Genomic DNA, 27,314 nt, shown 5'->3' with positions numbered 1-27,314 from the left:
AGAGTTTCAATTTACGCCGGTTCGTCCAGGAACGTATCCCCGTCGTAAATCGAGTGCTACCTGTATTTTAATGTTAATTTAATTAGTGCCATAAAAGAGTTTCAATTTACGCCGGTTCGTCCAGGAACGTATCCCCGGCGTAAATCGAGTGCTACCTGTATTTTAATGTTAATTTAATTAGTGCCATTTTATTTAGAAGACTTGTCAGACTTGGGACTTGATTTGTAAACTTGAAAATTTTGATCCACAAAAGAAAAAGTAAATTGCATTGACGTATCAAACAGGTTAGGTTTCTGCGTACTTAGTTCCAAGGTTGAAACTGTTTAACAGAGGTATGTGAATATTCTAGAAGATCGTCCGTTGCAAATCGACAGACAAGAACAAGGTCATTGACTTACCAGAACCCCTGCTTTTCGCATCGGGATTACATATATTTGTCTACAAACGTTCATTTCTTTGAAACTGAGTACTAATGAGTTGGCGAGGTAAAATTCGTTCCTGTGCTTCAAACACAATAGAGGACAAATTGGTTTAAGAAGGACATTCGTAATAGCCCATAATCTCATTAATGATATATACAGGCGAGAAGCCTCTAAAAACACTTGGCAGTCTGATCTTTGTTTGTTTTGTGTCTGAGAAAATGAAGAGACATACCCCGCCATCTATTGGCATTTAATATGAACTATTCGTAAATTTTTGTAAAATTGGAGTTGCTCGTGACGTAAATTTCTTAAAATAAAGATACAAGTTTATTAGCAGAAGAATATTTTTTTGTAAAAACTAAAAATGTAAAACAACAATTACAGCAATTGCATGTGTATGATTCAGTGTACTGCTAATGAAACAATTTTCGTGGGAAACAAAGTTCATTCTTTTCCCAGTGACGCAGTTATGATAATGACCACATTTTTAGCGGTGGCACTACAAGCTAGTATTCTACAGCCATAGAATTCCGGTCGAATTATCGGCTGTTCTATCGTCGTGTAGTTGTAGGAGAATGCAAGGACTGTACCCTAAAATAATATCACACATGATTTTTACTTATGCATTTAAAACAACGTCGTTAAATAAAGTAGAATCCCTTTAGGGCTATATGAATGGATGAGTAACCTCAAATAACCTTCTTACCGTGTACTCAACTTGTCGTATATAAAAGTCAGTTTGATTTGTGTGAGTCTCTTGCCGCGTTAATCCTTTTTAGTTTTCACAGATTCGTGTAAGTCAGTGATGTCTCTAGATATAAGAAAATTCCAATCGTTGAAATTAAAATAGGGGAAGAGGTAAAGTTAAAGATTGGGAGGGAGACATACATGCATGCCACATAGCACCACGCGAAGAGGTTTTAGAATTCCGGAGAACATTTCATTTCAAGCTAATCGAATTACGAAACTGTATTAAAGTACATACATTTTCTTTCAGAGTGTTTTTTTTTCCTGGATGGTTGCGCTGTCAACAAAATGTTACTTATATCAGTTTTATTTTCGAGATATTTGGCAAATTATTATAAAAATGTTATATGTAAGAAAGTCGCTTTGTTACGATTCTTTTAGAAAATGGAGGTTAATTAATTTTTGTCAGGGAGGTGCATTAGTCGCATTATTGTTGGTAGCACTGTCCCGTCTGACGTAACTTGTACGCCTACGTTGTGTTTCTGTTTATACCGGTGTACTTGGGTTGTGGTTTGTGTATTGTGTAATTGTTAAGAAGGATAAGAAACGAAGAACTCGGGGAGAAATCTTTGTTTTAAAATCATGGTATGAAGCGTAGAATGGAGGCGAAGTCATGGGTTGTAGATCTCAGGGTTTCAATAGCAAGTACACAGACAGGCAGATGTTTGTGAATTCGGCTAGAGACAAGCTCATACGGACAGTATCCGCTATGGATGACCTTGGAGGTCTGTTTGTAGCTCGAAGCTGACTGGTAATTCGATACACCTGGCTGTTAGTCAGATGGCTGCACCGATCATGATTTAAATGTTACCCACATCTCAAAATTCGGTTCGTGACATCTGGAGGATGAAACATACAGCGGTCAACACATCTTAAACGAGGTTTAGTATATTGTTAATAATCTATGATTATTTATTTATTGTGGTTTATTTACGGAAGCTGTTACTAACCCAACGTACAGCGCCCATTAATAAGATGATTAATGAATTAAAAGTGATATGGAAGTTATTATCACCTAATTTACATGGACGTTTGTCAATAGTGAGTAAAACCACGAAAATTCTCGGTCACGATAGCCGGCCTCAGAGCCAATATTTGAATGTGGGATCTCCCAAAAACGAAGAAAGGGTGGATATTATTCAATTCAATTCAATGATGACAATAATATGGTTAGATTAATTTAAAAATGTGTAATTCCTACATGATCGTTGAAACAACCTTGAGGTTTATTAAGAGTCTTACTAGCGTGTGCAGCATGTTTCGATAAGTTTTTTTTTTTTAAGAAAATCGATAAATTCCTGTATTGGGTCGATACAAACAAACTAAATTCGTCTGGCAACGTTGTGTTAATATTACAATAATGCCCCGCTACACGCTATGTAGTTGTTTGGGCGATAGAACAGATAACTTCCGCTCATTTTTAACCTCGAAACCCGTTCGTCCAGTTACTGGACTGCGTGAACTATCCCGGATCTTGACCTTCGTTCATGTCCAAACATTTGGATGGCTAGACACATGTGCAAACACACCGCCACGTTATTACATGTTCAATTTATCTCGATAAAATGAATCAGTTAGCACAAGTTCCGGAACATATCGATTGGTCGCGGCGGCACCTACGTAAACAACATGTTCGGTACGTAGTAACTCTGTTGGTAAACAGATGGCACTGCATTCTCCAGTTCGCTATTATAAATAGTGCAATGCGTTACGTCAGCCTACTAAAAGATAAAGAAGGGAGTTTCTTTCCAGGATGAATCACTTTCAACAATTAGCTTCTCTTTTGATTTTATTGCTTTGAAGAGCTTTGGTTTGTTAGTTAGGGTGAAATGTCTGATATTTTGTATTGTTTTCTTGGAGTGGAACCAGTTACATTATACCAGAGGTTTCCAATGTCTAGGTAGCAACTTGTTACACATTTTAGTTTTCAGAACGCGAAGTGTGTTCGTAAACAAATCAATGTATGAAAACTTCTTTGCACTGCTTTGACACGTGCTTCACACCAAGAAGCTTTCAGCAGTAAATCAGCACAAGGTCACTAAGAGCGGAGTGATACGCTTTACTGACGATTTTTTGAGAAGGGGATAAGTACATAATTTTGTGTTATTTACACGATAAAAATCAAATATAAAATCCAGTAAAAGTCTACCTATTCCATAAATATATTAAAGATAGAAACGTACATTGTTCTTAATTTACAAATTAATATTCATAATTAATATTAATTATCTACTGTAACACAGGAATTCGTAGAATGTTTTAGACTGTTATAACTCTGTATAATCCTGCAAGTAGATAAGGTTATGGTTTGTCATAAATGGACGTCGTTTGAGTGCCATTTAACTTGGAGAGAAAGTTGTTTATGATCACGTAACAAGGGCTCGAAATTCGATTGGTCGAGAAGCAAGCTAGCTGAATTATTTCACCTCTAATCTATTTCAAACCCTTTACTCTATGTATGTGTGTTTTAGCTTCGGATTCATGTAAAATAACGGAAACGCTATGAATTTATCTTTTCCTCTGTTAGTTGGTCGGTTTAAAAATACTTCAGTGTTACAAATAAGTGACAATATGAAACATTCACTTCCTGTGACCTTCACACTGCAGACTAACGGTCGAGGCGAGTCGATACATAAATGAAAGTCTACAATAAAGATTGCCAACTTTTGTAACAGCAAACTTGGGGAATGTCTCCCCGGTGGGGTTAAATTGTTGCAGAGAAAAACTTAAAATTAATGTTAAGTTGAGTTTGTGTATCGCCGTGTAGAAGTGTTAGGCGTGTTTTATATTACTATTGATTTTTAACATGTACGTGTTTGTAATATTTTGCTATTATTCGGTTTCTCCGCTGTATAGCTCGAGCGACGTACACTTTAAAAATATCTGTAGAATTTATCGGAGGTCACATTGTTGCATGACAATAGGATCCAAGGCGCGACATTGACTTTAGGATAATTTAAATGTCCTGTAACAATAATCTAGTATCATATTAATCCAACAACGACCAACGTCAAAGAGCACATCTGTAAATGTTATTTAAAAGTAACGATTTTAAAAATTAACTTACGAACATTGGTATAAGTCTAGTAATTTTTATTCTACGTAAAATACGTCTGTGGATTTATCTCCCTTTTCCGTACAAAACTCAATTCTTCCTTTAAATTATTTCCGTCTCGTCTGCTTGAGAAGCCTTAAGAATGTACTCTTTAATTGTTTTTTTTCCCCAGCCATTCGATGTTTGTTTTTCGAGACCCTTTTCCCCCCTCCCAACATTGTACACTGCAAATTTATTTAGGTCTTTGCATGTTCCACGTGCCTTAAGTGTGGACAACGTTGTAACCATGCCAGAATTGTAAATGTTCACCTTGGTTGAGGCTATTTTCTACAGCAACAAATATTCCAATGTTTTTTTGTTCATACGCCTTCTCGATTTTATACTTTCTGAATTGTATACGATACGAATTGCAAAGATGGAGGACAGTAGAAAATTATTCATTTAAAGAATACGAAAGGAAGCAGTCATGCATTGTTTGGAGGTTATGTGAAGAGAGCCTTGTATCGATAGCTGGCCCCAGGATCGAGAATCGAATTCGAGTCGATATTAATCGTTACTGTTCTAACAAATAAATCTAGGCTTAACTTAACAATATTATGGCCGGTGATCAATTCTTCGTTAGTGAATGAACGATAAACGTCATTCAGGGTAGCTGGTCTATGAAATCTAACCCAGGAGCTTATAAATACAAAGCAATGGTACTGACTGTCCATTCGGCCGCGATATTTAGTAAGAATCAGGTCTACCAATCCACCGGCAATAAAATCCCACAATCACGCCAGTTTTTTAAAGAATAGATGATGAAATTTTGTAGCATCTGAAGCAAATGCGACATTGAATTGAATTGAGATCGAAAGTCTTTTTGTTTTCGAAACTATGAAACTGTAACAAGCCACAATTACGACTGTAACTGTTACAGTTATAATTTTAAATGGCGGGTAGCCGTCAGTTATATATAATATACAAAATAAACTGTATTATAGACGACAGCTGTAAGGTCTGGTACTGATAACATTATCACAATCACATTATATCACTGTATGGTTATCACGACGCATGAATAACTCAACGCCCATTCGAAGTGATTAAAGTCTTTATGGTATTAAAATCCAGTCGTAAATGATTCTCATATATCACACACTTAAGCAATCAGTAACACTACATTTTACTTACCTACATAATGTATTTATGGATTTTTTATGATCCTCACGATAAACAGCTATTATTTCCTTCAACAACAATAACCATTTTTTTTGTAATAGAAAAGTGTTGTTTTCTTTGCGGTACGGACTTAATTTGTATTTATTATTTACATGATATTTGGTTTCAGAGGGTTATGTGGTGCATTTATTGACGTAGTGAGACACAATTACATGTTTAATCTGAATATATGAAAGGATAATATTAAAGTTTTAAATTAATAGTGTGGACTGTATTAGTTTGCCTCAGGGTAGAGTCATGTCTCGGACTTTTATCATAAACAGTAAAATACGAAAAAGAAATCAGTAATACACAAGTTAACGACTTACAATAATATTTATACTCTTACACACGCTGAATAAAATAAACAAAGTTTCTTGTACAAATATACAAGCAAAAGCTAAAATTTCCTTAGCTTTTGAAACAGCGGTGAGATTTTTCGTGTGTTATTACAGCGGGTTTGACAGATCGCTTTTGGCATTTCTAATTTTTTTGTCGCGTATAACCGAATCTGCGTTGGACAATCCGCTTTGGAGGAAAGATTTCTGCACCTGTTAATCCAGTAAGCTGATAATAGCACTGCATAAAAAATTATACGAGATTTATTAAAAGTGTTTCTAGATTACGTTGTAATCGTGTGATTAAATCAGTAGCCATTTGTGTAATGCCCTGTTTTCGATTGGATTCTAACGTTGACTTTCGTTGCATGGAGTACTAGTGTGATATTAGACAAAAACTGGCAATAATACTTGTCCATTACAGAGAGAAAACAGTTTGAGAGGTTTCAGATGTCTGTTTAAAAAAATAGACTGCACACAGATATTAAAGTTACTTCAAAAGAAATGTTTGTAGCTATCGGAGAAGTGAATTAACTCTAAAAATGGCCACTAGGGGTGCAACTCACAGTAAAATGGCTCCTCATCACGAGAAAACGCTCTAGAGTCTGGTATAATAGTGAATTTGTTCTTTACACCGCTTTTAAATCGTACTTAGTTACCGAGTTATACATTAATGATCTTCATCGGGACTCGAACCGAGAGCAATTTGGCCTTTGATTCTGCAGTCTCCCCTTTGAATCAAATATCTTTGGTCTTGAAATCGTTCTTCTGTGATCTTCCGATATTCAAGAACAACCCTCACCCATTATCAAACTAAGGAACATTTTTTTAACATTTTAACCTTTCTAAAATCTGTTCCTGGTCTCAAGGAATTTTTTTTTTTATTTGTAGTGTTCTGTCTGACGACAGGTCCATATGAACAGGATCCTTCCATCCTTTTATCGGACTGGGACCTGTTCATATACGTTCTTGGCAGATGATCCAGAAGTGGTTTGCCATTGCCTTCTTCTGTGTGTGAATGGAGTAATTGTTGGGATGCCACGGAGGAAAACTCCGTGTTGCCTAGACCACGGCCTTGCCCAACACAAGTTATAAATTCGGGCACCGCCGGGAATCGAACCCGAGACCCCAGGATTACAAGGCCAGCCTTCTAACCGCTAGGCCACCGTGGCACGGTCTCAAGGAATAAGCGTGCCAAATTTTATACAAATTGGTTTATCCGTTCTCGAGCTATAAGCGAATACACACGATTTCAATTTTATGTAGAAGTTTATAAGGCACGCCAGTTAACATATCCTCATATATGCCAAGGTCTCCCAAGTAACCTCATCCTTTCATGTTTAGATCGTTGAAATGTATGTTTATATATATATATGATGTAAAATTCTTCTGCCACAAAATATAGAAGTAGTTTGAAAACATTCCAACTGGTAGAGACCAATAAATCATAAAATAACACCCATGTCGGCTGCATATAAAACGAGATTGTATACGTCGTCTATTTCAAAGAGACTTCTGATCTTGGGTGCGCAGTAATTTCATGTCTGGTTAAATGGTCCAAGGTAACCAGGTCTTTTAGTATCTGGCTTAAATTGTTGATAAAATAAACTCAACGCTAGCAACCTGCTGCTAAATCCCTACAATACAGTACAATGCGCAGAAGAAAGGCCAACCTAAAACAGGCGCGCTGTATCACTATATTAAAGATGCTTAATAAATTCCATCATAGGTGCTAGAGATCACACTCATAAAGTTTAATGATTTCAAACAAAGAACTGGAAACTTGCCTGACAATTTATCACGTGTCTTATCTATAAGCAGATGTTTACTGATGGTCTCAAGTCGTCGTCTGTTGGTAAATATAATTGCCGCTAACTTCAGTATTTGGTAGCAAACGGGGTCATTGGGTGTTTTGATAAGTAAGTCTTGTACAGTTGTGTTATTTTAATTGCCCACACACATTTCTGATTATTCGGATCGACCCACATTTACATCGTTTCTCAACTTAGTTACAGCTGAGCTGTATTGGAAAAAAATTGGTTATCTGAAGATAAAGGTTGTTGACCTTATTAATATTATTTTGATGTTATGGTTCAATAATTCTTCCGAAGTCCATTACATTTATGTGAGTGCTTTATATTAATTTAGTTTTTATACCATATTACTCTTTTCCTAGATGCACGTGTGTGTATCTGTCGCAAATGTTATAAATATTTTGATTTGTTTATTTTTAGCCATCTGTGAATAAGCTTTTGTTGGTAATAATTTTAAGTAATTACGCAACGATATGATTTACGTTATATTATTGTTTTTATTTATTATTTTTTACTTTTTCTGTGCTATTTCTTTAACTAAAAATTTCAATCTCATTTCCTTACAGTATTTTCAATTAACACATTGGAAAAGTGTCCTTTTGAAGTTAACAGTACGTTTAGCTTAGTCACGAAATTTCCCGTATTTTATGTAACCCTGAGGTACATTATCGTATTCACAATATCTTGAACCAAACTGATTCAAACCATACCCCTAATCCTTATCATAATTATTACGTCGACAGTGATTTTTAATTATACAGCGTAACAGAAATTTATTTCGCTAAGTAATTATGAGAATTTGTGTATCGGGAAGAGATTTCGTATTGATAATATTCACTGTTTAAATTTAAAAAAAAAAATGTCTTATCTATCAACCCTTTGAAGGAAAAGCTCGTTAAATATTTAACAACTTATTCCGTACAGCAAAGCAAACACAGGTCACTTTTAGTTTAAGGACTAATTTATTGGTTTTTTAAGGACATAATCCCTTTTTGCACTGAGTCGTTACAAAATGCACAGTTACTGATCTGATGCAGATGTTTAATATTATTTCCACTTTTATTTTAAGGGTTGATTAAGATTAGATATTTTAATGTAATTCGGGTAATTATTATTTTTTATTTGTTGCCTCGTTATTACGTGTTCTGACTCCTGTCTTGTGTTCATGTCGTCGGACCTTCAGGCATTCTGTCCTATGGCACGGATATTTAAAATGTCTAAGGACACAGTCCGCTCTAGTGTAGATTCAAGGTCATGAATCCGTTACTACAGAAGTTAACTGTCTGTTCGTCTAACTTCTATGTTTGTCTGTATATTTGGACCGGACTGATTGGGTGAAATCTTAAATATTATTTAGACTAGCTTCGGGTTTACAGGATATGTACTTGAACATCTGTTCGTATTAGTGGCGTACTTAGGCGTAAGAAATGTGGCATATTTATTTAATTATTTCCAAGTACTAGAAGCAAACAACCAGTTGTGAACCACAAATCTTTTCGCGTGAGACAGTGAGTGCCTTGCAGCTGGAAACTCTTGACATGACACTAAATACAGATAATGAAATGACCTCTGGCTTGCCTTTTTCTTCATGAAACCGGGCCACATCCGTCTTTTAACCAAAAGAATAACATCTGATGGTAGGATGATGAAGTGAATGATAATTTGAAAATAATCTGTAAGGAAGTGATCTTTATTTATCGTTTGTGAGCAACGCACGTGTCAACTGAATGCAGTCATATCACATAATGTACATAGTATTACGTCACGGATTGTTGGGCTGAATCAATAACAACATTACATTCAGATTGGATGTCTTAAATCACCAATAGAAGCCACATCGAACACGAATGAACAAATACTTTAATGTTTGAACACTTTAATAGCGTAATTAGTTCCTCAATATACGTTCTGGATAAAATGTTACACGCCTTCTAAGTTATACCTTAGTTTGTGATCACCCTGTATTACACTGATGGTTACTTTATGTTATTACATGTGCATATAGCCCATTATAGCCACGGTGGTCTAGCGGTTAGAACGCTGGCCTTGTAATCCTGGGGGTCTCGGGTTCGATTCCCGGCGGTGCCCGAATTTATAACTTGTGTTGGGCAAGACCGTGGTCTAGGCAACACGGAGTTTTCCTCCGGGGGCTTCCCCGGTTACTCCGTGGCATCCCAACAATTACTCCATTCACACACAGAAGAAGGCAATGGCAAACCACTTCTGGATCATCTGCCAAGAACGTATATGAACAGGTCCCAGTCCGAGAAAAGGATGGAAGGATCCTGTTCATATGGACCTGTCGTCAGACAGAACACTAAATAATAATAATAAGATGAGGTGGTCTAGCGGTTAGAACGCTGGCCTTGTAATCCTGGGGTCTCGGGTTCGATTCCCGGCGGTGCCCGAATTTATAACTTGTGTTGGGCAAGGCCGTGGTCTAGGCAACACGGAGTTTTCCTCCGTGGCATCCCAACAATTACTCCATTCACACACAGAAGAAGGCAATGGCAAACCACTTCTGGATCATCTGCCAAGAACGTATATGAACAGGTCCCAGTCCGAGAAAAGGATGGAAGGATCCTGTTCATATGGACCTGTCGTCAGACAGAACACTAAAAAAATAAATAATAATAAATAGCCTATTGTGAACTTTGACCTTTCTGAAGAATTTTCAATGAGGTTTTGAATAATTTTTTTAATTGAAATGCTTCCGTAAATGGGGAATTAGCCCAATGTAAGACTTCTACATACATAGAATATAACACAGGAAAACGCGGATTAACATCGATGCCTTTACTGGGGTTCGAACCCACAACCACAGTTACCGCGCGGTCATTACGACAGTCACGAGTCGCTTTCTTATAATTTTAAACTCGTGTCTGTCTGTTATTGGACATCTGGATGAAAGCCATCATGTCAACAGATGGCGTAAGTGATGACGTGGTTTGGGTAACCGCAATTTTAAATCCTGTACTTAACCAGCTATTTTTGGTTTTTATTTATTTTTGGAAAATCTCCCACAAGCAAATTTTCGGTCAAAATAGACAACTACATCTTCTTAAACCAGCACTTTTAAATGTCAAATGCTACAGAATTTGAATGAAGTGGTTCATTAAAAAGCAAAGAATTTATCGTTTTCTGGCAGCGTATGGATATGTAATTTTCGAAACGATACAGTTATAAAGTTTTAAATGTAAAGTAAAAGTATTGTTTTTAGAAAACTGAAACAGGAGAGGTATAACTATAGATCATCTGTAAAACATTAACCGTTTATTAGCATGGGATTTATTTATGTATCTTTATATATTTATGAAAATCATCTGTTTCCACAGGCATTGTTGATTTTTTTTATATTTGAGATTATATTTACATCTAATAGCATGAACGAAGGTTTAAATTCACTTTTCAACATATATAACGTAACGTAATAGATTCTGATGACAACTGCATTTAGACGAAAGATGTCATAATTAATGTTATTTTATATAAAACTAGCAATAAATTTTTTTTTTGAAGTTTCTGTTATTTTTATCCTGGCTAAAGACGTAATATAGTGGGTTATATGACATTTTTTTTTCCCTGAAAAATTCGCCCTTCATAACCACAATGAACCTGAAACAAGTTTCAGATGTAGTGATTTCGTGTTTAGAGATACTCAGGTCTCGTGTTATATAACGGTATGAGAATTGTACTAATCGACTTGATGCAATTATGGGTTCGATTGGTATCAGTGGTAATGCCGTGCTGACTCAGAGTAAAGCAAGGATAAGAGCCCGTTATTTAATGACATACTTCTTTGCCAATGTACCGATGAAGAGAAAGGCGACTGTGTGAATAACACGCATACAATGGGAAATTTATATTTTCTTTTCATCTGCAATTGAAATCTGCAAGTATTTTGCAGTGGATTTTTATTATTTTTTTTTAAAGCCTAATGGTAATTATATATACCACCTTTCTTCTTTATTTTGTATGTATGGGTTTCGTATGATTCTCAGTGTAAACAGAGATCATTTACCTAAATAACATTAACTAGTTTATCTTTGTAATTTTGAAGTGTAGTGTTTTCTTCGCGGTACGGGCTGAATTCTTAAAACTTATTCAGACCAACTTTGGCTTCGAACGGTATTGAAGATAAACGGATTGAACATGATCTCATTCTAGATATTCAAAAGGCTTTCTGTTTGTTTGTTTGTTTGTTTTTTCCCCCTATATCGGAATAATTTATTTATTCTGTACGTAGACTGTACGCAGTGAAACTTGGATACTGTATTCACAGCTCAGGTTTTTTCGATGTCTGGTAATCTTGAGATAACAAACCACTTGGAATTCGCTTATGCATCACTTAAGACACTTCACTTCAGGGGTGAACAAACTTTTAATTCTGCCCACTCTGAGGACACCCATAATCTATATATAAATATATCTTTATTATTTTCCATGGATCCATAAGTTGGTCTGATGACAGTAGGATATGGAATAAGTTATAATAATACAATACATAAGTAAAATTAATATTTTGTATAGATTTTACGTAATGTTTTCACGGTGAAAGAGCGAGTTTTCACATTACACATTTATAAACATTCAAAAATGCATGGAATCGAATTTAATATGGTTTTAATTTATACGTGAACGTAATTTTAATGTTATATTGTCATACCGTGTATCGGATCTTGGACATATTTTCGAAGCATTTATTTAACTATGTGAGATTTGAGGTTTTCATGGTCGTGACGATGTTTAATGATGTTCTTTTGGGTTCTGGAGATGTGTGTTGGACTGATGGGTTTTCTATGAGACATGAGAAACTGACATTGGATAAAATTAATCGGTTATGTACTTGTTTTATTTATGTTAAATATGTCTTCGTGCGTCAGCTATATCAAAATGTGATATGTTTTCTGTGGTCATCATAACGTCTTTCTTCAATGGAAATGAAGAGTTTCTTTGTTTCAGACTGTCTGATGGATGTTTTAACGTGGACTTATCCGCACGCGCGTCATCCGAAATCTATTTTTGTGGTTCTTGAATTCAGCGTTCACGAATGCGTGTTTCAGCCAGAATAGTTTTTTTTTGGTAAGAAAGACGAATTTTAAATTAACCCACAAAGTTATCGAATAAAATAATAATGTTCCCATTGTGTATAACGTATTGCATATCCAATAAATACAAACTGGAAAACGCATAATATTTTATTTTAATTACGTTATTGTTACGTGCTAACAGTAAAACAATTATGGAGCCAGTGGCTTCTCAGTCGGGGAATCCCTGCTCGGGGATTCCCCACATTCACTTCCGTACGCAGACACCCGTGTAGGTCTTTATGGGACTAGATCGAATGCTCACACCACAGTCATGATATAAGTTTTTTTTTTTGTTTTATTATGCGTGATTAAATGAGGTTATGTTTTGTGATTTCCTAAAATGTACACAAACTGAATGTAACGTTACAAAATATGAGTGTTGAAAGTTTTGATTCTGATTTTTATTACAGATTTTGACTTTGCTCTCACGTCCGATGGATGAGAATTAAGACAGTAGAAAAATTTTACATTTGACCGTGTAGTCACGTGAGACAAACCACTAAACGAAGAACCATTTATTATATTTAATAATATACGGCGGTGAGTCTGAAGATGGCTGTCTTCTGGGTTGTTGCCCCGTGTAGTTTGGTAGAAGTTTACAGACATTTTGGGAGATGTTTGCTGCCTCCATCATCAGGTCGCGTGTGAGGAATGTGACAGGCATTCAAGTAGTTTTAGGTTATGTCAGACCGATTCTGAAACAGTGATTTGAATTACGTAGTATGACTATTTGTTAATGGCTCCCGGACAGCTTATAACATCGATTTAGATGATATTGAAACATCGCTTGTCGAGCAGTTCACGTGCGGGAGTGATCGAGTCATAAGTATTTTCCTGTTCCAGTTACTAATAGTGAACAGTTTGCACATATAGATAATTCTCCTCTCTCCTATTTCCCCTACAAGCCACTGGAAACGAGAGACATCACGGCTTGCATTCGTTTAGTAGACGGAACGCGCGTTGGTTGTGTTTTGTTTTGTCTTGTATGAGCTGATGTCTGGCGTTAGACAACTGATTGGAGTGTGAGAGGAGATAGTTAAAGTATTTATATGGCTTTCTTCGTTCAATTGTGATGACAGTGTTAATTACGCGTTAATTATAAACTTTTCTGTTGTCATCAAGAAGACTGAAATTTTAATACTGGCCGTATGCAAGTTGGATATCACGATTAAAGTAAGAAGAAGAATAGAAGGTAATATTTATTGTTACAGTGTGTACAGATACTTTTCGTGTTCCTTACATTTGCCTCTTTGTCAGATTGTTAAAAGGGTTATGTAAACTCTGCTGAGTTTAAATGGCGTTTTGTCATTTCGTAATGAAATGCTTTGCGGAAGTATGGAAGGATATATTTGTGTTTTTAAGTTCGTGTTTTGTTTTGTATTTACAACCGAATTTGCATAAAGTTAAGTACCTAATGCAACAGGTGGAGAGGTGGAAAGGTTCTTTAGTTCCACTTCTTGTCACAGCCGGCGCGAGAGTATTTTTAGTTCCACTTCTTGTCACAGCCGGCGCAGAAATCGCGAACCTTTTACTTTCAGACATGAATGTTGTGCACAGCTATTAAATAAAAATTCTTCGTGTTCAATTACAGGTTTGGTTTGCTGATAGTGTTTTTTTGCAGTTTACAGAGTGTGTGCTAAAATAAATGTCATTATAAGTGTTAAAGCAGACAAAAACGTGACACAGTAATTGATATTTAGATTTTATGTCACTGAGACTGATAAATAATCAACATAATTGGGAAGATATATTGTACAGAAGTGATTAATAATTCTGCTGAGAGATTTGAGGTTATCACAGAGGTGGGTATGTCCATGTTGTTCTGGGTTGTAACGCGATGTAGACTCGCACGTACTCGTATGTTTCGGATAAACATATTGTCTCCCATCTTCAGGGCAGGGTTAATTTTGTTTTAAGCTGGTATAGTGTGACTTAAAAAGGACTTATTGTGTTTTAACCCTTTGCGGCCCCTTTTAAATACTACTAAGCTGTATAAATTCAACTACTGTTATGAACTGGTTTGAATGCTGACCGTGTGAAATATTTTTCACGGACTGTACCACTGTCGCTAGTGAGAAGCCAAGTCGGTAGATATGATTTTGGCAACGTCTAAACATCTCTTATTGCATGCAGATAAACGATGTATAAGCATTGGATTTAATATTCTCAGAGCTATGCTCCCTTTCCCGCGAATTGTTTTTGAAAGTTCGAGACCAAGTTCAACACCAGGAAAGTGAAACAGTACGCGAATTGTAAACGATGAAGTCACCACACATAAAGAATGCTTGATAAGAAAACGAATGAATATGCATATGTCAGTGGTGGATTGCTGTATGCGTTAAAAAAATAATTTAAAAAAATATAATTTCCTACTAGGAACCCAGTTTGAAAAACATTGCTTCCAGATATTTTGTATGAACTAGCTTTACCTAACTTGTAATACGTGTGAAGTCGTCTTCTGCCTTAAAACACTCTTTTTTAGGTTTACTGATAAGGATTAGGGTTATGTAACTGTCCACAGAGAGTAGTTTCGTTTTACAGTTGGGTGGATTCAGTATTTATCACGTACCGAAACTTAATGGGTCAGGCATAGGATATTGACTTGCTGTATTTAATGAGTACCACAGAGTAAGTAGGCTTACTGTTTCATTCTACCATAAAAACGGGAGACAGAACCAGCTTCTGAAACGTCTGATACATTTTTTTGTTTTATAACAAGACTATCTGTAAAGACATTGGTTAATAAGTTAGATAGTTGTCTCACGCGTGATACGAGAACCAGTCTGGTTTCCTGCCAGTTGGGGTTATTTTTCGATGTGTAACATTGGACTGATAAGGCACTAATAGGGATGACGTGAATCCTGGTTTTCCGAACATAACCTTACTTTCATTAATTTAAAATCGTAATGCACCGCATTATTTAAGTAACTTCGTTTAATTATAGTTCCCTGTACACCAGCAGAAAACTTGTTTCATTGTCTCCTACGTAATATTAGAACATGAGAAGCTTTTGTTTTGTGATTTTTTTTTTGGGGGGGGGGAGGTGAGAAATGTTGGCAGAATTGTCGGAAAGGAAAATGGCCGCTTGGGAGACGAACGCGTAGATTACGGGAATAATATTAAATGGATCTAAGTGAATAGGGTTTGGAAGTGTGAATTGGATTCGTCTTTATCAGGATATTGACCAATGGCAGGCTCTTTTCAATATAATTCCTTTTTTCTTTCTTAAAAGGTGCGGATATTAGTGTTCATTTATTTTAGACACGGATGCAGTGTTGCAAATCTGACCGATATTGCATACAATAATGGACTTACATTCATTTGCTTGTATTCTATAAAATATTATCCATGTATAAGAACGTGACTGAAGTTTAAGAATTTTTGAGGTCTCTGTTTTGCGTTTTATTCAAAAATTTTTTTTTGCAAGGTGAGACAGTTTTGAGAATGTTTTAAAACTCATTTTTAGCATCGTGTAAAGTGACCGTTTGTTCAGCATGGACGAAAGTTTAATTTTCTCGCTAACTTTGGAGGTATGAGAATGCATACAAAAAATTTTAATCACGAAACTTAAAGAGAAAAGACAATTTGTAAAACCTAGTCATAGATGGCAGGATAATATTAAAGAAGTATAAAAATGTGTTGTGAAGGTGTGGACCGTTGTCAAATAAATCAGTAATAAATTAAACAGTCTTCATATTATATAATTTGCGTATGTATGATAAATTGAAAAAAGTAGGGGGAAGAATTCGTCATGTTGTATTTTAAGGATACTGACATTTGAGCGAGAAGGACTGAGGAAAATCATGAAAATTTCAATCAGAATATCTGGTGTCTGAAACAAAATCAGTGGAAGTTTCAGCTGCAACATTCACTTTCAGTGTTTAGAATAGATTATCTTCATGTTTGTTGACTCGTCGTCGAGTTGTGTTAGCACAGTAAGCATAATTGTTCTTTTAGCGTGTGTTTAATTATTATTCATTTGTTCTGGTTAATAATAGAACAGTTACTGATATTCGTGACCTTCAGTGAATGGGCAGTTTGATTTTTATTTATTTTTGTATGGAATCCATGAAATAAATGTCTAATGTCTGTCTGTCTGTGCCCACATGTTTCGTCTTTGAAAGAGTTGGATGGATTTAAATTAAATTTGGTATGGGTGTCCACCATGTTGGGGAACTTAAAATTTTTATATACGTTCGTTAGCTGTAACATCTACTGCATATGACATTTTAATCGAATTCATCAAATTAAAATCATACAGAAGTTGGTATGCCTGCATGGATTTAATTAAGATCTGCGGTTTGTATTTAAAACATTTTTCTCGAGGATAAGTACTCGAGCGTTTTTATTTACCACCAAAGAATTAATATCAAACCCATTTAAGTATTCGAAATTGTATAGATCACATTGGAAAGATATTTATGTTCTGTACGCAATTTCACTTTAATTATCTTATTAAAGATTACGATTCATACAATGTGGTATTCAAAATGACCTTGGCTTGATCCAACCAGTCGCTAATAATATTACTAATAAAAGGGTAATATTAAAACATTTATTCATATAATAGCAACTAGTCTCAGTTTCGGCTTCTGTTCTGGCTACAGGGGGCCGTGTTTCTTTTAAAGGCAGTCTAAAGCGGCCCATCCACGTACGAGTCTGGCTCGGCGAGCTTGACTCGTGAGCCTGGCTCGGATATATTTCACCGCGCATGCGTAGCAGACTCGGCTCGTGACACCCCAGCCACAAACGAGTTTGGCTCGATGGAACCCGAGCCGAGCCGGACTCGTACGTGGATAGGCCCCGTAAGTACAACGTGTAATAGACAAAGTGGCACTAGGCATTTTCTTATAAGTATCTTTCCACTGCTGATTTGTATTCTCTCATTTATCACCCAGATGATGGGCAACTGGCCTCTTAGTAGCTGTAGTTCTACAGCCCCGTCGCTAATTAAGAAAAAGGTGATAAATATTTGAATGTCAATATGACTTTTGTAGGCTAAGTGAAAATTAATGGTCTGTTTTTAGTGTTACATTTGTAACATTTGTTTCTGTAATGTAAAAAGTATATATTTAATACCGTTTGAAGCGTGAATTTTGCCGAAATAATATTTAAACGTTCCATTATTTTTTTCAAAGAAAACTAAACTCGTCACCAAAGAACAATCAATTTGTTAATGTTGTTTAGTAAAATAATCGCTTGTGTATTCTGAGAATTCATACGTAACATGTAAATACACTACATGGGCAAAATAAAGAATTATTGAATATTTAAGCAGGTGGTACAGATAATTACCACCGTGTTTTTAAAGAGTTAACCAAGATACCTATTGATAAAAGCATTCATTGAAGATGACACACTTCTGGGATGTTCTGTGTCATCTGGTATATACTGACTGACATCTCAGATGTACTTACTGCCTCCATCATCAGGATGATCACAGCGCAGCATCCCAGAACATAACCATCTTCATAATTGTCACCATGAGAATGTGAAAATCTCAAAGAGCTTTCTTTCTTTCTCTTTCTTTCTTTTCTTTCTTTCTTCTTTCTTTCTTTCTTTCTTTCTTTCTTTATTTCTTTCTTTCTTTCTTTCTTTCTTTCTTTCTTTCTTTCTTTCTTTCTTTCTTTCTTTCTTTCTTTCTTTCTTTCTTTCTTTCTTTCTTTCTTTCTTTCTTTCTTTCTTTCTTTCTTTCTTTCTTTCTTTCTTTCTTTCTTTCTTTCTTTCTTTCTTTCTTTCTTTCTTTCTTTCTTTCTTTCTTTCTTTCTTTCTTTCTTTCTTTCTTTCTTTCTTTCTTTCTTTCTTTCTTTCTTTCTTTCTTTCTTTCTTTCTTTCTTTCTTTCTTTCTTTCTTTCTTTCTTTCTTTCTTTCTTTCTTTCTTTCTTTCTTTACAGATCATCAGTATGGGAGAAGCAGACAAGAAAGGTCGAAAACTGGTGGCACCAGATGGCGGGTGGGGATGGGTGGCTGTTATCGGTGTCATGTTGGTTAATGTAAGTGATCGAATTTGTGATAATTTGTCTCACCTAACAGAAATAAAATCTTATCTGTTGTAGATTGTCTCGAAAAATTTATGTCCAAAGAACGTGTGATCCCGGAAAAGCCACTTAAAGATTCAAACCAGTTTAAACAATTACGGAGATGTGAAAAATCTTTACGCAAATAAAATACTTGTATGACGTGACATGAAATGGGAAGTGATAATTCACTTAAAGTCAGATCATTTATTCATGTGTTGACGACAGCTAAACCAAGTTCAGTTACAGCCAAGTATGATAAAAATTTAATGTGATAAAATCTATTAGATGTTGTAAGTGATGAAGAAATGATATTAGGATTTTAGGTTCTCGTGGCAGTAACTACAAAAATTTCAATCTTCTGGGTCGTAGTACCTTGTAGTCAGTCTAGCTGATATATTTTTTTTAAATGTTCTTTCCATGGATGACAAACACCTGCTGGAATGTGAAGTTTATCACGTACGTCGAGATGCAGAATTTAAGAATGTGTAAATTATTACAAAAAAATAGTAATATTATTTTCAGTTTTGTCATCGTTTTACCAAATTATCGCATGTGAGTTTCATGCTGTGATATCTGACGTAATTACATATCCAGTTTCGTATTCAGGACATGTCGTGTATGATTTTAAACCAACAGGATAGTTATTCTTAAATTCTTTGGTACTTGTGGGTTATCGGGACACAAAATTAGGGACTCAAATATAATAATTTGTCATTTATTGAAATAAAATATAATAACTTTCAAGTATACTTATATCATTTATCCACACACACATTAACCTAACCTAACCTAACCTAACCTAACCTATTTTTAAAGCGATGTGTCACGATAACGCACAAGTACTAATTCTTTAATGTTTTCCTGAGTCAAATATTGGGATAGTAAGCGTTACCACATTCCTGAATAAATAGAAAAAAAAATATTTGGATCTTTTAAATTTAATTTGAGTACGAATCGTATTAGACTTGAGTTTTCTGTACATTTTATATTTTCTAGTAAGTAAAGTTTGTCCCACTCTACGCCATGTAGGCGTTTGGGGTGAGAGGAGGTATAGCTCCTCTCTTCCTTGATCTCTGCACTAGATGGGGGTGAGTGGTCAGCATCACGCCCCGGCCGGCTTTACCCCCGGGAAAGGACCCCGGTACCCATTTTAGAGGAGGCTGGGTGGGCCCCAGAGCCGATCTGGACGCAGAGGCTAGAGGAAAAATCCTCTGCCCCCGTCGGGGATCGAACCCCGGTCGTCCAGCCCGTAGCTAGTCACTATACTGACTGAGCTATCCCGGCTCATTTATATTTTCTAGTTGAAATGTTATTCAGTATTCGTAGTAATATTTTACAGCTCTCTACCCGTTCTATTGAGCCGTCGTTTGGGCTGCTGTTTGGAGATAAACTTCGAGACATGGGTGTGACAACTATGGGAGCGTCCGCCATCATGAGTACTCTAGACGCAACCATCAACTTCTCTGGTATGTCACGTGTCAGACCACAGTTTCTAGCGTCTTTACCTGTTGAAGGTTCTGAATTTAGTTTTATTCTGTAGCGTCCTCGATGTGCTCCATAGTCATCATAAAAATGTCTGTTGAAACCAAACTGTCGCTGCCCGTATATGGGATCGAACCCACAGCTTTCAATTTTAGAAATAGTTACCATAGCAACTGAGTCGTCATGGATATTTTACAATGTATAAAATTACACTGTACCTATTCTAAAGTTATCTGAGTTAAAAGAGTTTAAAAATGTATTTCCTTTTATAAAATTCGCGATGTTTACCGATATGTGTAACCCATAACCTATATATTTTGTTAACCTTTATCGTGTACGAATACGAGACGTTTTATGCATCTTTATATAAGCTGAAATATTTTAATAATTTAAATGACAGGCTACAGACTGAATCATCACTGTTTGATTTTCACACCAGAGATGAGATGTTTTATACCACACCCAGAAAAACTCTTGAGGTCAATTCGGCATCTTACCCAAATGAATACTGAGGACATTTGTCCTCAGAGTTACGTGTCCTGACTGAGAAGCAGACTACTCGCTCGAATTTACCGCCAAAGAATATGTGCAGTGCTACCACCACTCGTATATGCCTTCACGGTGTAATGCTCAAGAAGATGGATGTATAATTTTACTTATTTAGTTGTTCAGTAAGATTTGAGGTTTTTACGACAGTAAGTCCATCTTGTGGGTTGAGCCATGTAGTCTCGTAGAAGTTTACCAGCGTTTCAGAGATCCTCGCTGACTTCATAATCATCGCGATGAGTGACTCATCGCCCCGATGATGTTGGCAGCTACGATCTCTGAAACGCAGGCAAACTTCTACCAAACTACACCTCGCGACAACCCAGAAGGCAGACATGTTTAATCAGTCTATTTTAATTACGTGTTTTCAGGTTTATTTGTGGGCCCACTCATCCGGAAGTATTCATACCGCAAAGTTGCTCTACTTGGGTCTGTATTGAGTGCCCTGGGATTAATAACAACTTTCCCTGCAGATAGCATGACGCACATACTTTCAACATACAGTATTATGGGAGGTACGTAATCAGAGACGTCAGGTATAAAGCTGTGTTTGCATTAATTGAATAATAAAATATAAATATTCAATAAATATGCATTGTTTTTTTCAGAAAAATTGTCCCTAAATAATGTACATAATTTTGGAATTGTATGTTGCCATGTTTCATCAGTTTTAAGATACTATTGATTGTAAACTGCATCCTTGATTTGTTAATACGTTTTCAGGAAAAGCCGTCAAATGTAAGATTCACCCTGATTTCTGAAAATTTAAAATGAGAAATTTCATATTGAAATTAAGGAAGTATGGTATATTCATTTGTAAAATTTTTCAAAACTTGGCATAGGGATAGTAGTGCAACTTTTATGTCTGTTCCTGAATATAGCAGCGTAATACACAATTTTTTCTCTCAGAGTCCAAAACTCTCTCTGATATTGATGAATTATCTGCTTTGTTATCATTTCTCATACTGTAAGCTGTGTATTTGTAAGTACCATTTCCTTTCTTTCATCAAGTGTCGATAAAAACTTATAATGGCCGTAAATTCGAACAGTTAAAAATGATTGGTATATCATTAAAGTCAATCGATCTCAATTGAACTGCTATTATATCCAACATGGTTCTGGGGCCCATGAGTTGTATGCAACATTAAATCAAAGAAAATAAATATTCCATTTGAAATGGGAAAAATGTGGGATTACTTAAAATTTTGAAGTTTCATCCAACTTTGACAATACTTTAAATCAGTTTATCTCGACTTAATTATGATTATCTTATCATTTTGAGTTTATTATTCATTTATCCTTCATTTAATACTGTATAGTCTGAGCTACTTTTAATGTTACTAGACAAAAAATAAATAAAGACGCAGATAGCGTACTGAGATTTTAAATACAATATAAATTGTCAATAGCCTTCTTAAATAACATTTTTACAGTCACAGTACTTAAATGAAGATGGAATTTTAGGTTAGGTATAATATCGTAGACGCAAGACTCTAGAAATCCATACAAAATTACATTTGTAACATGCTAGAGACAAATTTGAGAACCGTCATAAAATATAATTAATGTACTCATCTTTAAGATAACCGTCTTCTAGAATGTTACACCGCGTAGTCTGGTAGAAGTTTACCAACGTTTCAGAAGTGCTTCCTGCCCGTCATCGATAATCTTCCACAAGACTACGGGGTGTAACGTCCAAGAAGGCAGTTATTTTTATGAGAACCCAAAATTTTTACCCATTTTATTTTGCTTCAGGTTTGGGAGTTGGTTTCGCATGGTCGTCTACTTTCGTAGCGCTGAATCATTACTTCAGCAAGAAACGCGGCCAGGCCATCGGCATGTCCATGGTTGGTACTGCGCTGGGTATGATGGCAATGCCGCAAGCCGTGCAGCTGTTGCTAGAAGCGTACAACTTCCATGGATCCGTGCTCATCCTCGGAGGTTTTGCTCTCCATTCCCTTGTCGGTTCCATGCTCTTGCAGCCTGTGAAGTGGCATCTTCGGCCGGAGGAACCAAAGAAGACCGAGGAAAATGAGCAGCTGGAAAATAAAGTTGGAAAACAGGTATACTTAAAGGTTTATAAAGCCATCTAATTATTCTTCTATGGCTGTCCGGTCCTTATTCGGTCCATGGCCTCCTCAATTCTCCTCTTCTGTTTGATCCTCTCCTCCGCTGCCTTCTTCCAATTTCTAATCCTCAGGAGCAGTGTGGCATCCGTTGGAACTACTACTATGGCGTAACAGCCCAAAATCGAGCCCTAGCCTCCTCCATTCGTTGGAACTGCATCCTCCCATCTGTTACTGGGTCTTCTTCCTCCAACAACCTATCTAATTACAAAACTTTAATTTTAAGTTTGAAGGTTTGTGTTATGGTGTGGTACCTCGCGTTAAGTTGTTAATTTGGTCTTGACCATTGTCGAAGCGTTATTAAACCAAGAACATCTTGGAAGTTGGTTCTAGATGTCAAGCGAGGAGTTGTGATTTTGGTCGTGCGAGATGGACCCGTCCGAAGCATTCGCTAGAGGGGTGTCAGCTTCAGTTGGTTTGTAGCCCAAACTGTGTTTCGATCGGTGCATCTCCGCAGCCGAGTCTGTGAACTCCCCTCTGTCGGCTTACGCGTCGCGCATTTAGGTGCCACGACTACCATCTCTCCTGATATGTAAAGAGTTAACGTAATTAAGTCTGAACGTCTGACGAAATATTATCTGATATTATAATTTGATTGTCACAGGAAAATGAATCTGAGGCACAGTCCCCACTGCTAGAGAAACCTAAGATTGCGGTCACTACGGCCTCTGCGCACGATGATATAGAGAAACAGGAGCCTATTGCCACAAAACGCTCTCAACAGATGCTCCGCATCGTATCCACCGGAAGTATGTCAGCTCACAAGCGCAAGGTTTCAGTCATATCCAATATCTCCAGCATGGACTTTACCGGCAGCACTTGTCATGTTCATACGGTAAGAAATATAATTTATTACAGATTTGATTGGGTGATACGTTATGTGATCGTTGCAGTTTCATATTTTGTAGATATAAACTGTTATTCCTGAAGAATTCTACAATAACACACGGAGTCATATTTGTGAGTCATTTTCACTGTAGCCTCTTACGTCAGGCAACCGTCCAATTGACCTGATAACGTCCTGACGAAAATGACTTTTTGAACAAAAATGTTGTTCCTTCTGTTTGTGACGGTACGTCAATGCATCTCCCCTCCAGCTCTGAGATAATATTACAAAAAACCCCAAAAGTGACTGCGACATCCAGCAGTTACCTAGACGTGCCGGAAAACTTTGTTTATCCACGGTTACAAAAACTTCTTCCAGAAAGACACACCATGCATTTGAGCTTGATTATTTGTCTCTCTCTTAATTCTTCTTCTACTATGGCTCTGGTCCGTATTCGGTCCATGGCCTCCTCAATTCTCCTCTTCCATTCGGTCCTCTGTTAGGTCCGTCTGTCCGAGGCTTCGATTGAGGTTTCGAAACATCTTCCTTTTTACGGTGCAAGGTTGTTAGCCTTGCAACTAACCCCCAACCTGGAGGACCAGGGTACCTGTCTTAGTCTGACCTCTCCCCCTCGACCAATCTCGCTAGGGAGGCCCTACCAGTAGCTCTTGGGGTCACTGAGGTACTCAAGCCCCACCACCACAACAAGGTGCAGGTACCATTAAGTGGTGGTGCATTCTCATATTCCACCATATTTTTATTTCTGTCATCGATATTTTTATCAGTAACAATTTTCACGTTGCTTACAGCATGTGGAAAGTGACGACGAAGACGGCCATCACGGCGGTATCTTTATGAAGAATCTTCGAAAGAAGAAGAGAACATCCGCGGGCAAAGACGTCAAAAAGAACTCGACGTCGGAAAAGGACGTCAAAAGGCAATCGGAGGTGTCGACACCACCCAGTCACAATTCGTACTGGAAACGTGTCGTACATTTTATGGACCTGGACTTACTGAAAGATCTGATCTACCTCAATATTCTGTTTGGCCTCTCAATATTTTATGTCGCGGAATTGAATTTTAAGATGATAGTTCCTTTCTTTTTACATGATTTGGGATATACAAAACAAGATACAGCTTTTTTCCTGTCCATGACTGCTGTGTCGGACATCTTGGCACGTGCCGTGCTGCCACCTATATGTGATAGAGTGAAGATAAGGAGGAGGACACTTTTTGCAATAGCCTCCATCTTTCTGGGCATCTCCCGATCAGGTAATTTGAAGTGCGATTATAAAACCTATAAAATATATAAACTTCAAATTAGCGGTTTATTTTACTGTCCTGTAATGTTACAGTGCTTGCGGAGCAGACTGAATATACGGCGCTGATGGTAACGCTAGTGATAAGTGGATTCTTCAGGGGTGCTACATTAATCAACTTTATGCTCACTATATCTGAACACTGCAGCCTGGAAAAGTTGCCTGCAGCATTTGGACTCCACATGGTAGCGAAGGGTTTGTTTATTGTGGCACTGGGCCCCATCATAGGTAAGAATAAGTGTCGAAGAAGAAGGATCAGGTTCTCACAATGTTTAGTGTCTTCTGGGATGCCCCAGTTTGGTGTTTCTCGATCTGTAGCCTTCCTCCCATACGAGGAATTAAATTCAGTTCCACGCGTGGAATCCGGACTTCGGTTCGGTGCACGCGTTAACACGGCGTGCTTGTTTTGTCATCACCGCCGGTGTTTCTGAAGCTGCAAGAAATCTGTGAAGTCCTTTCCTCCCATGCTCGCCATACTCGGTAAAGAGACGTGGCCTGACGAGGTGTTATTCTGTTCGTTAACCGTGGAGCTAAAAGGTGAAATATTTCAGCTTCTGTGTGCGATCACATACTTTCTCTTGTTACAGTAATAATTATTCTAACGCAGTTTCATCACGTGTATCCTCCATTTTACAAGCATTTTAATGACCAAAGGTGTCATTTTGTCTTTAATTTTGATACAAACCCACTTATAAAAAATTTCTCGATTAAGACAAAAAACTATCGTTCCACGGACGAGCCGTAACGAGAGTTCGATCGTAACTTAAAAAAACATTCATGAATATTTTTTCTTATTTCTGAAATGTTGTAATGAATCAGTTGGTGTAAATGTTTACATCATTATGTTAATATTTGTTTCGGTGTACCCGCAGGTGTAATCCGAGATATATCCGGAAGCTTCCCGCTGTGTATCCACTCTCAAACGCTGCTGATCTTCATATGTCTAGTAGCATGGAGTATAGAGTATGTCGTCACGAGAACATCTTCCAGTACCAATCAAGATAATACGGATAATACAGACAATACGTAACGTGTCATTATATGCAAGTCTCATATCAGACGCAATTTACAAGGATGGTAGCATTGCTGAGAAGGATCTCCTATATTTATTTGGTTAAGTATAAGAATCGCGCCTTAGATTCGTCGCTGCAGCGAGAATATTCTGAGGTGGCCCTTGAATTTCAGAAATAATATTCTGTGCCGTTATGGGTGGTAAAGCGACACCTAGGTTAATGTTTCTTTGATTTAACTGCGGTCGCGTAGAGCACGGCAGGTGAAACGTGTACAAATCCACACAGTGTGTAACTTAAGAGGTGCGGCCAAATATTGAAGGTGCGTTCTACACCTGGAAAAGCGTCCTTTCCAATTTACAGCCCCATTTTCTTTGAGCATAAATTAAGCTGTAATAAAAATAATTTATAGAATTTGAGAAAGTTTTAATATTTGTCTTCCGCTAAACTCATGCATTGCTTCTCGTAATACCAACTCGTGCAGTTGTGTTTCTCGGAAGTCTGAGGTTATATTTATTTAATTATTAATTATTATAATAATTATGATAAAATTTAAAATTGTGTTGTGAATTGTTAATCATTTCAGTAAATACCCTGATGAATGGTTGGCAATATTTTTATATCAGGAAAATTCCATACGACCTTGATTTGAAGATGCCATTCATTTAATGTGCACCCTTTTATTAGGGATAAGCTCTCAGGAATTGAGACGTTATATTGATTCTTAGATGCCATGATGTGGAAGACGCATGGCAATTTTAGAAAATGTAGAATGTGAAAAAATTTCCTAAAATCAAAGAAATATGGTATCTTGAGTATGGAAGAACGTTATGATCGTCAGACTGGCTGAATAATGAGTAGGTTAAATTAATTATGGTCCAAAGATTTTAAAGTATATTTTTCATTACATGAGTCATGGCTGTCGAATATGCAGATACGAAAGGGTTATATTTATATATTAAAATACTTACAAATTCCTAGAGTGTCAGAGCATATAGCAGAGTAAATCTAATGACGGTAAAAGATTTGTTAAAATATAGTCCAACATTGGAGAGATTAATTTAAAATTACCGTAACGTCATAGTTTCTGTTCTTTATCATCTGATTTCTATGTCGATACATCTCTAAGGCGTCAAACAATGTGAGAGGTGTAACTCATCGCTACTGTTTTATCATTTTTATAAATAAATTTAATTTATTTTTCTCTATTAAATGAGTTTCATTTAAAATTTTCAATTAAAAGCTGATTTTCTAAGCATTTCACATAATTATAACTTATAAGCTTTAACATTTATTAACTGAGTGTGATAAAAGATGAA

At 36.6% G+C, this 27,314-nt stretch overlaps 1 protein-coding gene across 5 annotated transcripts; it reads left to right on the top strand.

Annotated features, from left to right (window-relative positions):
* Positions 1-1,639: 1,639 nt before the first annotated feature.
* Positions 1,640-26,409, top strand: LOC110827026 (uncharacterized). Of its 5 annotated transcripts, XM_087359370.1 has the most exons (10): positions 1,640-2,050; positions 12,539-12,658; positions 18,561-18,659; positions 20,026-20,152; positions 21,086-21,229; positions 22,470-22,777; positions 23,445-23,675; positions 24,476-24,938; positions 25,022-25,213; positions 25,858-26,409. In XM_087359370.1, exons 3-10 carry the CDS (start codon positions 18,570-18,572, stop codon positions 26,013-26,015), a joined length of 1,713 nt encoding a protein of 570 aa, XP_087215496.1. In that variant the 5' UTR covers positions 1,640-2,050; positions 12,539-12,658; positions 18,561-18,569; the 3' UTR covers positions 26,016-26,409. The 5 variants fall into 5 exon arrangements, with proteins under 5 accessions (XP_087215496.1, XP_087215494.1, XP_087215495.1 ...); XM_087359368.1 differs by lacking the exon at positions 12,539-12,658; XM_087359369.1 differs by lacking the exons at positions 1,640-2,050; positions 12,539-12,658 and adding an exon at positions 13,586-13,839.
* Positions 26,410-27,314: the final 905 nt, after the last annotated feature.

The sequence above is a fragment of the Zootermopsis nevadensis genome, unplaced genomic scaffold (genome assembly GCF_977971745.1).
Source record: "Zootermopsis nevadensis isolate Lab colony 2312 unplaced genomic scaffold, Znev_1.0 Znev_ptg000031l, whole genome shotgun sequence".
NCBI lineage: Eukaryota > Metazoa > Arthropoda > Insecta > Blattodea > Termopsidae > Zootermopsis > Zootermopsis nevadensis.
This window is presented reverse-complemented; position numbering and strand designations above follow the sequence as displayed.